At 46.6% G+C, this 16762-nt stretch overlaps 1 protein-coding gene across 3 annotated transcripts in view; it reads left to right on the top strand.

The window, feature by feature from the left end:
• The first annotated feature begins 3706 nt into the window (after positions 1-3706).
• Positions 3707-16762, top strand: part of PLCD4 (phospholipase C, delta 4) — a 19125-nt gene continuing 6069 nt past the window's right edge. The window contains exons 1-9 of one of the 3 annotated variants that reach the window (XR_001145709.1): positions 3707-4000; positions 8993-9048; positions 9186-9344; positions 11336-11564; positions 12501-12630; positions 13441-13672; positions 14305-14506; positions 15761-15905; positions 16516-16668. Coding sequence is in view for 2 of the 3 variants with exons in the window: in XM_012728428.1 (XP_012583882.1) it covers positions 9027-9048; positions 9186-9344; positions 11336-11564; positions 12501-12630; positions 13441-13672; positions 14305-14506; positions 15761-15905; positions 16516-16668 (1272 nt within the window). In the remaining variant the exon portion in view is untranslated. The remainder of the gene's footprint in view (positions 4001-8992; positions 9049-9185; positions 9345-11335; positions 11565-12500; positions 12631-13440; positions 13673-14304; positions 14507-15760; positions 15906-16515; positions 16669-16762) is intronic. The other 2 variants (XM_012728428.1, XM_012728431.1) reach the window with 2 other exon arrangements.

Below are 16762 nucleotides of genomic sequence, written 5' to 3'. Positions count from 1 at the left end.
AGCCACAGAAAACTTGAGCCAAGAACAAAATTGGAATCTCTCCACTCCCAGACACCTTTCTTGAACTTCCAACTTGTAGTAGCACCTTTTGTAGATACGGCTCATAAATAGCAACACTTGTGCTTTGTTTTATGACTTTTTCCTAAAAGTTTTGTTTCACATTAGAGTATAGTACTTTGTATTTTTCATTCTAACTTCTGTCATCTTTTCTTTATACCACCTTTGCCCCTTATTTAATTTTTAAATTTTGCTGAAATAATGGAGAAAATATTTCTGGTCTTTTAAAATTATATAGCCTGGGCCCTCCCTGGTGGCGCAGCGGGTAAAAGCACAGCACTGAGAATCTAAAAGCCGCTTCCGCATGAGTTCGATTCCCACCTGCCCCGGAGGTGACCACATGGCGTGGCAGACCTCTCCTGACCCGCCCGCTGCTCCCCTCAGCAGTGTACTTCGTTGATCTGCCTGTTCTGTTCCCCGCTCTGTCTCTGGTGAAGCCTCTCGCCGCTCCTGAGCCTCTGGCCTGTACCCCAGTTCTATATACACAAATAAATCTTTAAAAAAAAAAAAAAATTATATAGCCTGGCTTTCAATTCTACAGGTAGTCTCATTTCATGATTTCTTAAGTGGGATTTAATATTTTGAGTTGATCAACGAGAACATGGGCTTTATTAGAAGTTTGAGTCATGGGCCCTCCCCCGTGGCACAAGAGGTTGAAGCACAGCATTAGGAAGCTATCCATAGCCACTGTAGTACAAGTTCGATCCTGGCCAGGGAGCTGACCCACATGGCCCAGGGGACCTCGTGTCTCGCCCACTGCTCCCCTCAGCAGTGGATTTCAATCAATCCGCCTGATGAATCCTTTCATACCCCGCACCTCTGGCCTGTCCCTCAGTTCTTGTTTGCATAAATAATAAATCTTTAAAAAAAGAAGTCTTAGTCACTTGTCTGAATGACCTGGGCAACTCTCTGATTCTTCAGTTTAACTGTCTTCAAAGCAGAGCTGCATCTGTCCTGTGTCAGGAGGAGGGTCTAGGCTTGCCTGGGTGCCAGCCCCACATTACAGTGTGTAGGTCTTCCTCTTTGCCATCTGCCCGTTCACTTCAATGCAGGCCTTCTAGGCCTTTCCTGGCATGGTTCCCAGAAAGTCCCGCTGCTGCTGCTGCTGCTGCTGCTGCTGCTGCTGCCATGATCAGGTTTCTGGACCTGTTAATAATAGACAACAGTGGGGGAAGGGCCAGGATCCTATGGAAATAGACACAACCAAGCCAGATAGACAGTTCCCGTGCCTGGGGCCTTGTCTGCTCTGTTCCTGGATCTAAAGTGTGGCCTACAGCAGGCCTGCTCTTACTTTGTGAAGGTCTCCAAATGCCTGCCTCAAAAATCAGTGGACATGATATGAGGAGTACAGGAACACTATGGTAACACTAAAATAGAAAATTTAAGATCCAGTCCCACCCAGAAAATACAGGATGACTGATACCACCCCTTACAGAATACCCAGAAGGGAAGGGGAACGTGGGACAATTAAGTGATGGCAGGCAGGTGACTCAGAGGCAAATCGTGGCCCTCCCTAGTGGCACAACGGGTTAAAGTTCAACACTATGAAGCTCTCCACAGCCACTGCAGCACGAGTTCAATCCCCAGCCAAGGAGGTGACCCATCTGGCACGGCAGGCCTCTCCTGACCTGCCCACTGCTCCTCTTAGCAGTGTTGAAATTTCAGTAGATCTGCCTGTTGTGCTCCCCACGCTGTCTCTGGTGAATCTTCTTACCTCCCCACACCTCTGGCCTGTACCCCAGTTCTTGTATGTGTAAATAATTCTTTTTCTAAAAAAATCATTTCTGTTAAAAAAAAAAAGCCATATATAATGCAGGAACATAGGAAGGGCATAGGAATGAATAGGAGTAATGAATTTATAGGGAGACACGGAGAAGCAAGAACATTATGGTGGGAGGGTAGCAATGGGACAGCAAGGCAAGCAGGGAGAAGCAGCTTCTGCAATCAACACAGTTTAAATGTTTATCTCCTGTTGCCCATGAGTGACCTTCCTCCTCTGCCTCCACCCCTCTGTACTCTTCATCAAAATCTGCCTTCAACAGAGTATGATGCACTCAACCTAGGTAGACATTATGAAAGACCAATAAGGCTGCAAAAAATTGAAAACCTTTCATTGCGAGATATATTTAAGATACAAAACCATAAAAATAAGTGAGTATACAAGGAAGATCATCAGCACTCAGGACTTCAACAGAACTTAGGCAGGGTTACAGAAACCAGCTATGTGCCTTATTCCTTCAGAACTCCCTCCTCCCCAAAGTAACCACTATCCTGACACTTACGGTAATCACTTAGGATTTCATTTTAGTAGGGCTAGAAGTTTAGCTATAAATAATCACTAATGGTAGGCTATTAGGCAATTGGATGTTAGAGCAAAACATTAGAGACAGATCTTAGCAAACAGTAAAATCATATTTCTTAGAGTTACTTCCTTCCGTGCCTGTGATAAAGGGATCCCACAGTTCAGTGCAATGCTCTATGCCTTCAGTTGCCTTTTTGTCACCCATTGGCCGAGAAATAGCCATACCCTGCAGTTTTCCAAAGACAGAGCAGAAATACCCTGAAGCCAGCTGTCAGGGTTTGGAAGAGTGCTAGGGAATGGTGGTTTCTTTTTTTTTTTTTTTTAAGATTTATTTATCTATGCATACAGAACAGGGGTATAGGCCAGAGGTGCAGGGACAGTGAGAAGACTCACCAGAGATACAGTGGGGAGCAGAGCAGGCAGGGTCAGGAGAGGTCTGCGCCATGTGGGTCAGCTCCCTGGCCAGGAGTCCAATTCGTGCTGAAGCAGCTGCAGCTTTCTACCTTCATAGTGCTGTGCTTTAGCTGGCTGTGACAGCAGGGAGGGCCTGGGTTGGTTGTTCCTGCTGTGGCCATGGAAGTCCAAGATAACTGCCTGAACTTCCCTGGGCCTCGGTTTCTCACTGTGAAGAATGGAGCCATAATAAAGCCCTATACAAGCCCCTGCCCCTCACCGAACTTGGTTCCCTTCATTCTTGGTTTCTATTTCAGCTGCCTGTTCATTCACCCTTGTAAGCAGCTCATTATCTTTCCCTTCCCAGTTGGGTCTCGTGTTCCTCTTTTTGCCTTTGATTTTTATAGGTCATGAGTCTGCTTTATCTCTACACACACTTTTCTAAACATCACCCATTTCTGTCCTTGGCGAACAAATTAGATGTGCTGAACAAAAGCTGGTAGAATGCATGAATGCACGGGAAGAACACGTGACTTGCCCATATATCTCTATGCATCCCTTCAATATTTGGCAAACACCTTGTATATACGAAGATACTAACCCTCCCCTCTGTATTCTAAGATCTCTCCTCTCTTCTCACCTTCCTCCTTTCCCATCCTATTTCTTTCTTCCTTTTAACTCCACCACGGAGTTATAGCAAGTGCCCTGCAAGACAGGATGCAGAGATACAGGAGCAGGAATGGAAACAGACACCGTGGAAAGGAGCCAGATGAAACAAGGGCAAAGACAGCTGGAGAACACGCCAAGAGAGCCCGACAGAATGGAAAGCACTGATTCAGGAGCACTGTAACTCAGCCCTCCTTGAGCTTCACTTTGAAAGCCACAGGATTGGGGTCAGTGAGAGCTGGCTTCCCATGAAGGGCGTCTGGCTCCTCCTCCCTGGAGAAGGTGCTTGTCAATCCCTCCGCTTAGTTTTCTGCTCTCCGGCCTCCCTCACACTGACCAGTATACTGGGCCTTTAAGAGTTGAATAGGCTGCACTGAGGTGAGCGCCCGCACCTCTCCCCCTCACTCCTTCCCTCCCTCCAGCAGCCCAGCGGGTAACTGTGCCAGTCACAGCAGCAAACTGCTGAAGAGAGGAGGGAGCGCAAATCCAAGAGGAGCAAAGGAGCGAAGACACCAGCTGGGTCTCCTTGCCCACTGTGGACTGCATCCGCCCGGCTCCCGCAGGACAGCTAGCCTGCCCACGGTAAGCGCTGGCTGCTCGACCTCCACATGCTTATCCCCCCTGATTAATTTGTACTCAGGAGCCCTTCAACTGAGCCGGCCTAGGCTCTGACCTTCTGGTTCTCTGTAGCAGATCCTCTTTTGACTTCAGTTTTCCTCCTGACTGTGTCAGTCACCTCTTTCTGTGCAACTGCTTGGCAGCCCCAGGCTCCACTGGGGAGGGAGTCCTGCCCCAGTGAGGGAAGAGAGCGCCTTGAGTAGCCCTGCTTTAGCAGAGATTTGTTCAGATTGTTGAGGATTACCAAATGACGTTGGCCAAGACCCCAGAAATGGTAACAGGGAGTACATGACATTCCTGGAGAGAGCCAGGGTTTGAGTTTCTATACCTTGTTCTTAGCCTGCTGAATGGGCCAGGGTGGTTTGCTGACATGGCAGAGTGCTGGAAAAAGCACTTGCTTCTATTCTGACTTTGCCATTCACTAGCTGTGTGACTGAACTGCAACTTCCCAGTCGATGACAGGAAAGAGTTTAGGGTTTCCCCAGGCTAACCTGTGTGTCGGGGTGCTTGATAAAGGTAACATTCCTGAGACCCACCCTTGACAATTCTAACCTGTAGAATTGGGGTGGGACTAAGGGATCTCAACTTTAATACTCTCTGCAGGGGATATTGATACAACCAGAACATCTGAATTATGTTGTAAATAGCCTTTAGTCTTTAACATTCGAAGGCGTGACCTATGGCCAGAGCCACTCTGTCCCCTTTATATGAGTCAGGTGAGACATAATCCTCAGAATCAGAAACAAAAGAGTAGGAAATGACCCTCTTCTTTTCTGCCCCTCAAAGAGGTCTGAGATACCCTGAATTCCACTGTAATGTCATTGACTCCATCAGCAACTCTGCCAAAATCCATGCGTAGGTGACATGAAATGAAACACCTGGAAGCTGAGGCTAAATCTTGCTCAGCAGCTCTGGCCACTTCCTACCTTGTTTTGTGTCTGTTTTCTCATCTGTAATATAGAGATAATTATTCACATGCTCTAGGATCACCATGTACTTGCCTAGGAGAGAACAGCTCAGATAGAATCTCTCTTGCTCTCAGGCTTCATTTCTCTACTCTGCCTCTGTCTCCTGTTCCCACTGCCAGTCCTTTGTCCCTCCTCTACTCACAGCTCCCGCACCGGCTGTAACCACCCTTCCCATTCTCTCAGAGGAAACACCAACATCTAGAACACTGGGGTTCTAAGGTGCATTGGTGTAGACAGTCTCCAAGGACACAGCGGAAAGAAAATGGAGGAATGTGCCACTGAGTATCCGAACCCAAATGTCCTCCTTCCTGGACCACCGTCTCAAAATCTTCCCAGGGGAGGAAACTCAGGGCTGCTGGAAATCAGTGGTGAAAAAAAGAGAGGAAGAAATAGTGGGGAGAAGGATGAATACAGGAGAGCAACAAGAGGCTGATTTAAGTAAGGAAAAAGGGAAGAAGAGAGATGTCGGAGACAGTGCCAGATGTCAAAGTCCAGCTCTGACAGGTGGCTGGTCAGGGGTCTCCCCCCACCCCAAGGATGAGACTGCCTCAGGCGCAATGAGCAGTGTGGAAGACACTGACACTTTAGCTGGTGCAAGTATCTCCTACTGAGCACCTCAGAGGGTCTTTATTTATATGTTAAAGCAGGCAGTGAGATTACATCAACAGAAGCATTGAAACAAAGTAAAAATAATTATTACATATTTTTCATAGTCACTTGGAGACCCCTGTGGCCTGGTACTGGAAAGAAACTTATTTGATCATCTTAAGAAAAACATAAGAAAAAATCAAGGCTTCTAATGTACCTCATTTCCCAGCATAATCAATCACCTGGGACATTTGGTAATGTTTAACCACCTTACTAACTCCCTAACATAGATTCTTATCCCTATAGACTATTGTTCTAAAAATCATGTAATCCTAAGAATATTGCTAATATATTGTTTTCCTAGAATTCTACTATTGCAACTTATCATTCTTATCTAACTCCTATAATCATTGTCTATCTTAGTGTGGTCTAGGCTAAGGGTATCTAACCTCCATGTCACCTGCGAAGTGCTGCCTTTTAGAGCACACCAGAAAATCTACTTATGCGGCAAGCACACCTCCCGGGTGAGATTCCAGTCACTGGCCAGTTAGCTTAACACAGTTTTGTTTCCCATTGTCTTCAGAGGCACAACCTGTTTTTCCTAGCCCAGTGTTAATTTCTGTTATGTATTATGCCAACCAAGTTAATGTAGACAGGCCAATCATATAACCGATTTTAGACTATTATTAACCAAGAACAAATGAGGAAGTTTCAGCAGGCGTTGCTGTGGAGACTCCCATGGTTCTTTGGAGGTTTAGACAACCCCTGGTCTTCTTTGGGAGTCTCCCCAATGCCTGGACCATGTCATAGGCAGCCTTGGTTGTGTGGCCTACGTCAGAGAGAGGATCAGGAGAAAGAAGAGTGAGCTGGGAAGGAAGGGGTCGGGCGGTGTGTGGGGGTGGGGGAAGAATGTGGAAAGAAGGGAAGGCTATCAAGTAGCACATAGTGGGCACAGAAAATGATGCCAGGAAGACAAGGCATCAGTGTGCCTTGCTGATTCTACCTGCTTTCAGCTGGTTCCTATTGAAGGCTCCCACTATGGGCATTCTGGGCTGCTCAGATGGAGGCTTTGACCCTAGTGCCACTTCTGCTACTTAATTCATTTGGCAACCCTGGCAGTTCATGAAACCCCTTTTCTATCAAATGAAGTCCAGCTCTGATATCCTATGCCCCGCCCCCCAAGTTGAAATTGTCTCTCTTATGCCTTCTGACACCTGAGTACAGGTTTCAAATAATGACTCAGGAGTGCAAGCAGGATGAGAAGAGATGCCATGCCTGAGGTTGGAAGAGTTTGACAACAAAAGGGAAAATGATTTTCTCAGACTGATTTGAAAGAAGGAGGACACTGAAGTAGAGGTGTCCAACTACGTGGGCTCGGTTCTCAGGCGCTTGGTCCTCAGGCTTCCATGGTTTCCCACCCTCTTTGCAAAAGCCTGGACACAGGCATAAAGGGAGGCAATTCTATCTTCTCCCATCCCAGAGTCCCATGCCACAGACAAAAAAGAGACCAGGTAAGGCAGCATGTTAATGAGGGGATTGAATTTCAGCCCTAGGCTGACTCCCCTCCCCCAGAATCTACAGGACATTGAGGAATGACCTGTCTTCAGACTCCAGTCTGAAATTACACCTAACAAACCAGAGATGTCTTTCTCCTCTTGTGAAGTTCTCTGGGCTCCTTCCATCCAGAAAAGAGGGGCTTTTCCATCTTTTACATGGCACAGGAGACCACTTCTTTCTTGTCTGCTGCTCCCCTCGGCACTGTATGTACATCAATCCCTCTGGTCTGCTACCCACTCTGTCTCTGGTGAATCTTCTCACACTTCATCCCTACACCCCAAGTCTTTTATGCATAAATAAATTATTTTATTTTAAAGAAGCAATCTGGATCCTTTCCTCCATGCAGGGGTCCCTCCTGGTCCCACCGGGGTGCATACTTTCCATCTCAGACAGCTAGACCTTTTCTCCTGGAACAGTCTCAGGGTTCTTTGTCACCTAACAGCTAACTTGAGTGCTCTTGCCCAACTTGGTCCAAATTGATTCCCAGCCTTCTCCCTTTTCTGGCCATCTGTTTGTTGCTAGGTCCTTTAGTCAGAGAAGCTGTATTTTCAGTGACTTCGACATTCTTCCTTGGGTGACTTTATAGTTTCTTTCCCCTAGAGAGACACAGGGAGCTAATATGCAACATGGCCTCAGCAAGTCACATCACATTTCTGGATTTCTGTTTCTTCCTTGGTAAATATAGACAGCTGGATACAAAAATAGAAAAATAAAATAGAGGCAGCTGAACTGCATGATGGTTTAGTGTAGCTCACCAACTAATTTCTAATGGTGCTTTAGAGATTTTTAGTTTTTAAGATGTTTACCACTGTCAAACTTTAAAAGTATTAATTTCAAACATAGCACTTCTATCCGAGCGTAGAGCCTTGGCTTAAAGCATGCAACTTTGTGTTTGCTATCTTCCAGTTTCACCATGATTTGTTGAAAGTTGCATATTTCTTCTGGGGTAAAACAAGACTCAAAGAGGCACCTCTCAAGTCTTCCCTTTCTAAGGGAAGTTTATTGTTACCTACTGGGAGAATTTAGCTATATCTTAAATTAGACTGTAGTTATCTTAAAGGTGGTACTCATTTAGTAGGTAGAGAAAATTCAGAAATGCAGCCCGAGACTATGGAACTTACTCAGTTAATTACAATGGTGAGAATAACCATAACGAAAAAGAGCATAAAATACATTTTACCATGTGATGAGAGTAGAAGACTTACTTATCTAAGCTTAGCACTGTGTTGCAGAAGAAACAAGAGAAATTGCCTATTCTAGCCCATCAGGAGGAGGATGATCAGTCTACATGGGGCCTAGAGGGGGCTCGCAGAATAGGGAAGCAGGCTCCACCTGAGAAAAGAAGGCTAGAGAGCCTCCAGTTTCTAAAAGGAGGCAGCCAGCAAGATGGTGGCTCCTAATAAAGCAGAGCTGGGCCTCTCTGGTAGTGAAGGGGCTAAGTCTCAGCACCATGAAGCTGCAGCCACTACAACGAGTGCTCCCTGGCCAGGGAGGTGGCACAGCAGAACCCTCCTGTCTCACCCGCTGCTCCCCTCAGCAGTGTATTTCAGTCAGTCTGCCTGTTCTGCTCCCCACTCTGTCTCTGGTGAAGCCTCTCACCGCACCCCCCCCACACACACACCTTTGGCCTATGCCCCAGTTCTTGTATGCATAAATAAATAAAAATAAATCTGGCCAGGGGTTGCACTCATACTGTGGTGGCTGCTGGTAGCTTCATAATGCTGACACTTAACCCCTTGGGCCACCAGAAGTTTTGTGCACTTAATCATCAGATTGATTCATATACTATTCATGCATATTGCTTAGTCCATACTCTAGCTTTTCCTATGATTTGCTCCCTTAGGTAACTCTGGCGCCAGCTGTTGGAGCAGTGGGTGATGGCATCCCTACTGCAAGGGCGTAAGTATCCCAGCAGAGGAAGGGGCTTTGGGGAGGCAGTCTAGGGATGGGGGGAAGACTGGACCCCTGCTCAAGAGTTCCTCCTGGACCCTCCATCTTCCCTTCTGACTACCTAGTCCCTCCCTCTCCCAACCCAGGGTTACCTGTCAGTGAAGATCTGCTACTAATGCAGAAAGGCACGATGATGCGCAAGGTGAGGTCCAAAAACTGGAAGAAGCTAAGATTCTTCAGACTTCAGGAAGATTGCATGACTGTGTGGCATGCCCGACAAGTTGGAGCAAGTGCCAAGCCCAGCTGTGAGTGATGTGGATAGCTAGGGGTGGGCACGTGGTATTATAGGAGCCTGAGCACAGGGCCTTGAGATGTTATACCATTTGTGTCAATGTCTGAACCTGTAAAATAGACATTATAATAGCACTTGCCTCTTTATGATGTTGTAATAAAATTAGTGATTGCATTTAAAGACTTAACAAAAGTTCTGGCACATAATAAGTTTCAATAAATCATAGGTTATGGGCCTCCCTGGTGGCTTAGGGGTTAAAGTCTTCAGCACTATGAAGCTATCTGCAGCCACTGTGGCATGAGTTAAATACCAGCCAGGGAGCTGATCCACATGACACAGCAGACCTCTCCTGTCTCACCTGCTGCTCCCCTCAGCAGGGTATTTCAGTCAATCTGCCTAGTCTGTTCTCCACTCTGTCTCTGGTGATTCCTCTCATCCACTGTACTTCTGGTGTGTACCCCAGTTCTTGTATGTGTAAAAAAAATAAAACCTTAAAAGAGAAAAATATAAATTGTAGGTTCTATCTTACTACCATTATCATAAGGACATAATCTCAGGCATTAGACTGCCTCGTCTGAAGCCCATGTTCTGCCACTCTCTAGCTCTGAATGACTTCGGTTAAGGACAAATTGCTTAAGCTGAGCTTCTTTTCCTCATCTGTAAAGTGAGATTTAAACTGTAGCTGCCTAAAAGGTCGCAGAGACTTAATAAGTTAGTGGTTAGTGTGTAAAGCACATTGCAATCCATGGGGCCCAAAGCCAGAATATAATTAATAAGTGTTAGCGATTATTTTTTTTTAAGATTTATTTACTTATTTATTTATTTATGCATACAAAACAAGCCAGAGGTGCAGGGGCAGTGAGAGGATTCACCAGAGACAGAGCGGGGAGCAGAATAGGCAGATTGACGAAATACACTGCTGAGGGGAGCAGCGGGAAGGTCAGGAGAGGTCTGCTGCATCATGTGGGTCACCTCCGGGGGTGGGGATCGAACTCATGCTGAAGTGGCTTTAGCTTCTTAGTGCTGTGCTTTAACCCGCTGCGCCACCAGGGAGGGCCCATGAGGCATGTTTTTAAATGTTACAAATCATCGTCCTGTTGGCCACACAGTTTCTAATACCTCTAAGAATCTGACCTCCACGGCTCTCCCTGGTGGCGCACGCAATGGGTTAAAGCCCATCATTATGAAACTCTGAAGCCACTGCAGCAGGAGTTCGAGCCCCAGCCAGGGAACTGACCCAGATGGCTTGGCAGACCTCTTCTGGTTCTCCTGTTGCTTCCCTCATCAGTGTACTTTGTCAGTCTGCCTGTTCTGCTCCCCACTCTGTCTCTGGGGAATCCTCTAACCCACCACACCTCTAGCCTGTACCCCAGTTCTGTAAGCATAAATAAATAAATCTAAAAAAAAATATCTGACCACCAGATATATCCAAGACAGACTGCTTGAGACATAATCGTCAGAATCCATGTTCCATATCAACCCCGGCTGAGGTCAGGAGGGAGAATTTCTCTGGTTCCCCCCTAGACAAATAAAAAGAGGAAGTCCTCAAGCCTGGAATAGGAAAACTGAACTTAGGACTATGCTTTGGTGTATCTGCTTCTACCCTACAAGCAAACTTCCACTTGTCAGCCTCAGAAATCTCCATGGTCACCATGGGGACTGGCCATGGAGGGGGCCATCTTTATTTCAGATGAGGACACTGAGGTGTTAAGTCATTTGGCTCTGTCACACTGCTAGCCGGTGGCTGGAAGCCAGATCTCGCTGTCCCCAGCACACAGGCCCCTTGCCATGCTGCTCATGAAAATAGCAATGACTCCTGTGGATTCCTGAAGCCCAGGCATGTGTACGTCCCTGCACTAAAGCTTTGGGGTTTTAACCTCTGGAGGCTGCTGTTCCTCTTCTCTGTGGATTCACAGAAAATAAGGGAGTTCCAGTCATTGGCTCATAGCCCTTGCATTTGGTGGATCTGCTTCCTCAGAGTCCCGCTTGCTTCTTCTCTGGCAGTCTCAATCTCTGATGTGGAGACAGTGCGTGAGGGCGATGAGTCTGAGTTGCTGCGCAGCCTGGCAGAGGAACTCCCCCTGATGCAGGGTTTCACCATCGTCTTCCGGGGTCGCCGTTCCAACCTGGACCTGGTGGCTAACAGTGTTGAGGAAGCTCAGATCTGGATGGAGGGGCTCCAGCTGCTGGTGAACTTTGTCACCAACATGGACCAACAGGAACGACTGGACCAGTATCGACTGGAGTCAGAGTGGGGCTGGGGTCACTCAAGGAGCCTGATGCTGCAGGGCTTGGGACAGTGGGAGGGATGCAGGGCTTGGGCAGCCCAGATGGGATGGGCAGACAGCTCAAAGTGATGCAAGGCTAAGCATACAGAGGGAGAAATGGATGTGTGGGGGGTGGCGAAGGCTCAGCCAGGTCGAGTTTGGGCATGAAGCAGACCCTGCAGGATTACAGAAAGGGACAGTGAGCAGCAAAGGACCAAACAAAGTGCTGATCCTGATATCCTAGCAGAAGCTCCCAGAGAATTAACTACTGAAGGGGTGGGAAGAAGTCCCCCAGAGAGCTCAACTCAGTTTCCTCGGTTGTATTCATCTCCTATCCATTAACCATCTGTTAAACAGAATGTATCAATGCTATTCCAGCTTGTAGAGATGCAAAGATGAAGGAGATTCCAATGCTGCTTTAGTTGGTGGAGAGGATGGACTTGTGTCAGTAATCTCGGTACTATAGAAGGTTATGCAACCTGTACTTTTTGAACTAAGACTTGATAATGTGTAAGTAGAATTTTCACATGAAGAGAGGATAAGGGGTAGTCATTCTAGTTTGAGGGGAGAATCTGAGTCAAGGTCCAGAGGCAGGAAGCTGAGGAGCAGGAGAGAGTGGGACATCACAGAGCAAGGAGTTGCTCAGTCTGGCCAAAGCCCAGGGAACACAGACATGTGCTGAGGAGGCTGGCTTAGGGCCAGATCATGGAGACGAAGGACACCTTCTGCATTCAGAGATTTGGACTTCTTTCTGCAGGCAACAGGGAGGTCACCCCTAAGTCATGCAATGACAAGGTAAATTGGTGCTCTGGGGAGATTATTCTGGAAGCTCATGTGGAAAAGCTAATTGGCATGAGGGAGAGGCTAAGAGAAGAAGTGCTTTTGCCTTGACTCAGATCTGGATGGTTGAGGGACTGGTTCCAGCGTGGAGACAAAAACCAGGATGGCCGGATAACTTTCCAAGAAGTCCAGCGGTTACTGCATCTGATGAATGTGGAAATGGACCAAGATTATGCCTTCCAGCTTTTCCAGGTGAGTCTTCTGAGGAAGGATCTGCAGAAGTCAGCTAAGGTCACATTCTCACTTGTCCATAAGTGCTCTGATCCTATCCAACAAAATTTATTTGTTGAATCTCTGCTGAATATCTTAGCACCATGTCAGGCCCAGTGAGACATGTGGGCATGGCGCTTACCCTTCATTCTTGCTGGAAAGATGATCCCTAATTGTATGAAAGGTAGAAAATGACATGTTACTATGTCAGTCCTTAGTGGCCTCTCTGTCCATGGCCAAGTTTTCACAGGTGCCTAGTACAGTGGAAAATCCCAAATGAAATGTATAAATAAGAGGGATTGTCTGATCTTTTAGAGACTTTTTGGGCACTTAACTCATACTAGTTGAAATTATTTTCTGGTAGTAGGAAGTATGGCTGAAATTTGGCTTTTATTTTTTAAGATTGATTTATTTCTGCATACAGAACTGGGGTACAGGCCAGAAGTGCAGGGGTGGAGAGGATTCACCAGAGACAGAGTGGGGAGCAGAACAGGCTGACTACCGAAGTACACTGCTGAGGGGAGCAGCGGGCAGGTCAGGAAAGGTCTGCCGCGCCATGTGGCTTTAGCTTCATAGTGGCTTTAGCTTCATAGTGCTGCGCTCCAACCTGCTGCATCACCAGGGAGGGCCCTGAAATTTGGCTTTTTACTTACTGAAGTGACTCCTATGAATGCTAAATGTCAAGAGTTTTGCGGAAACATCTTTGAATTCCTCTATCAGCTAAATTATCTACATGGCAAGTCAAGGCCATTAAATTTGCAGCTTATGGATTCACTAAATCTTCTCTTGCAGACAGCAGATGCATCCCAGTCTGGGACTTTAGAGGGAGAAGAATTTGTAACATTCTATAAGGCCTTGACTAAGCGAGCTGAGGTGCAGGAACTATTTGAAAATTTTTCTGCTGATGGGGAGAAGCTGACTTTGCTCGAATTTGTGGATTTCCTCCGAGAGGAGCAGAAAGAAGGAGATTGCGCATCTGACCTTGCTCTGGAATTGATCAACCGCTATGAACCTTCAGAAAGTGGTAAGCAGAGTGCAGAGGCACTGGGCATGAACAGGAAGGTGCAACAGTGCTCTCTCCTCAAAAAGAGTGCTGGACAATCACTCCATAGGGGCATTGATGGTAGAACTAACATCATGGTTGGCAATAGCCAGACAGTGCAGGGAATAAAATACAGGCTACTGAAGCATATCACTAATATGTCTTTGATTTTGATTCTCTCTGGATTCACAAATAAAATTAGCCCTTTGGACTGAGTACTGTCATCTCAATATAACTTTTACAGTAACTAATTTCAAATTAAATTAAAATTTTGGTTCCCAGTCACACAGTCACATTTTAAGTGTCCAGTTGCTATATGAGTCTAGGGGCACAGAAGAAAACATTTCCGTCACTGTAGAAAGTTTTCTTAGACCACACTGTACTAGAATGATCTTTATGATTCTCCTTAGAGCTTTAACATCCTTGGAGGGTGGGGATGATTGAAATGACCCATACTGGGCCTGGGGGGCAAATCTGGGATCTGGAATTTGGAAGTGGATGCCACCTGAAATTCAGGACCTTGGAGAGGGGTGGGGCGGTGGGTGGGCTGGCGGTGTGCTGGGAGCTCCCACTTGAAGTTTCTCACTCTAGCATTTGCCTACTTCACACCCAAGGCAAACTGCGTTGTGTGCTGAGCATGGATGGCTTTCTCAACTACCTCTGCTCAGAGGATGGTGACATCTTCAACCAGACCTGCCTTCCCATCTACCAGGATATGACTCAACCCCTGAACCACTACTACATCAACTCCTCTCACAACACCTATCTACTGGGGGACCAGTTTTGTGGCCAGAGCAGCGTCGAGGGATATATACGGTGCTGTGGGAAGGAGGGGAGAATGAGACTCAGCTCATAAAAGGGACCGTTTGTGGAAAATTGATGGGCACTGTCAGTGGATAACAGAGTGAAAAGGTGCTGTGGGGGATGTTGAGGATCCCTGGATCTTGGGCCACCTGAGAGATTTGGAAGAGATATTGAAAAGTGATATTAAGCCTCCATGGATACACAGAGTTTTCCTCTCCTTCACAAGCTGTGACACACTCTCAGGACTCAGAGGTCCTGACAGATTTATTTGGGACAAATAAATGTTAAATGGGAGGTAGCAGGACATAGGAATTAAATGCACAGGTTCTGGAGTCAGACCATTGGAGGCCAAATCTTATGTTCCTCACTTGGCACTCTAGGTTTAATTTCTCTATGCCTCAGTTTCTCCACCTTTAAAATAGGAATGATAACAGTGTCTACTGTCTGGGTTGTTGTGAGGATCAAGTGAGGTGATTCATGGGTCAATAGTGAGTAAATAGTACCTGCTTCTATTGTGATTAACCATGGATTAGATCAAAAATAGTTAAGATATCTTGGCAGTGCCAGCAACTAAACTAGTAACTTCAAGGGATAAAAGATGAGTGGACTATACACAATGGAATATTGCTCAGCAATCAAAAAAGACAAACACATGCCTTTTGCAGCAACATGGATGGAGCTGGAAGGGATCATGTTTAGTGAAAAAAATCCAGAAAAAAAAGAAAAATGCATTTTACTCATAGCAGGAGTATAAAGGACCAGGGGAAAAAATAATAATGAACAACTATATACCGGAGAGTGGGGAAAAAAACCGGGAGGGGGAAAGTGCACTGGACTATGGTGATGGCACACAGGTGATTTGGTGATGGGAAGCCCATGGGGATTACAACTGAGATGAAAAATGGCACAAAATGATGTAAAAATAAACTATTATATATGTATATATTTTAAAAGATGAGCAGAACATATAGTTTCTGCCTAAGGAAGTCTAAATTTACTGGGAGTTTGAATAATCCAGAAGCTGTATATCATAAATAACCAAAATGCTAGGAGTGGGAAAAGGCAGTATGGGGTGGTTTGCTATGGAAGGACAGTGAGTTGGGTGGAGTGGAGGGTGGACACTGTGCAGTGTCCTTATGAACAGTGACCACTCCTTGGAGATGTAGCTTAATGGGATCTTGACAGGTAGGTGTCAGGGAGTAGTGTCCCTAGGTGAAACATCAGACCTTGATGCCACCTGTCTCTGGTGGGTTGGGGTTCTTGCAGGGCCCTGAAGCGAGGGTGCCGCTGCGTGGAGGTGGATATATGGGATGGACCTACTGGGGAACCTATCGTTTACCACGGGCACACCCTGACCTCCCGCATCCTGTTCAAAGATGTGGTGGCCTCTGTAGCACAGTATGCCTTCCAGGTAGGAGCTCCAGGATTGCAGGGGTGCAGCCCGTATGATGCTAAGAGAAGAGTAGCTGGCCCTGGGCCTGGGGAGGGTGGAGGGACACAGGGGAGTTTAGGTCAAATGGCAAAAGTGATTGTAAAAGTGATTTTAACTGTGATGCTTCAGGCAAGTCATAAGGGTAGTTATTATGAATAAGTGTTGAATTGCTAGTAATTAATAGTCTCAGAGGAACTTGCTCGAGGTTGGTAACTATCACTTCTAGCCATGTCTGTCACTGTCTGGGACAGGGTAGAGAAGAAAGAGAGAAAGTGACAGGTAGAGCTGGAGAGCGATGTGAACCTAGGGGAATGTGAGGCCACATAACCAAGGGAATGGCCTGGTCTTCTAATCCTGGGTCTGAAAACTCAGGGGTCTCAGACCTGACCTAAGTCTCACATGAGGAATCCCGAGAGTGAATTTTGATGTTGGGTGTGCTCCAGGCCCAACGAGCCTCCCTTGAGGCCTGGAATAGGGGTGGAGGAATTTAGCAATCATGGTACTCAGTGGAGTGACACTGGAGGGCCTGGGGAAGTGAGGAAATTACAGGCTGTACAGCTCTGGTTCCAGTGTCTCTCCCCCCTATTAGACTTCAGACTATCCAGTCATCTTGTCCCTGGAGAACCACTGCAGCAGTGAGCAACAGGAGGTCTTGGCAAGACATCTAACCCAGATCCTGGGGGAACAGCTGATAGACACCACCTTGGATGGGCAGCTGCCCACTCAGTTGCCCTCTCCTGAGGTAGGCACCTTGCTCCCTGAGTCCAGGTCTTATAGTTGCTTCCATAACCCTCTACTTGGCTGCTTCCTCCTTTCTTCCTTTTTTTTTTTTTTTT

Source organism: Condylura cristata, unplaced genomic scaffold (genome assembly GCF_000260355.1).
Source record: "Condylura cristata isolate star-nosed mole 26May11 unplaced genomic scaffold, ConCri1.0 scaffold00002, whole genome shotgun sequence".
Taxonomy (NCBI): Eukaryota; Metazoa; Chordata; class Mammalia; order Eulipotyphla; family Talpidae; genus Condylura; species Condylura cristata.
This window is presented reverse-complemented; position numbering and strand designations above follow the sequence as displayed.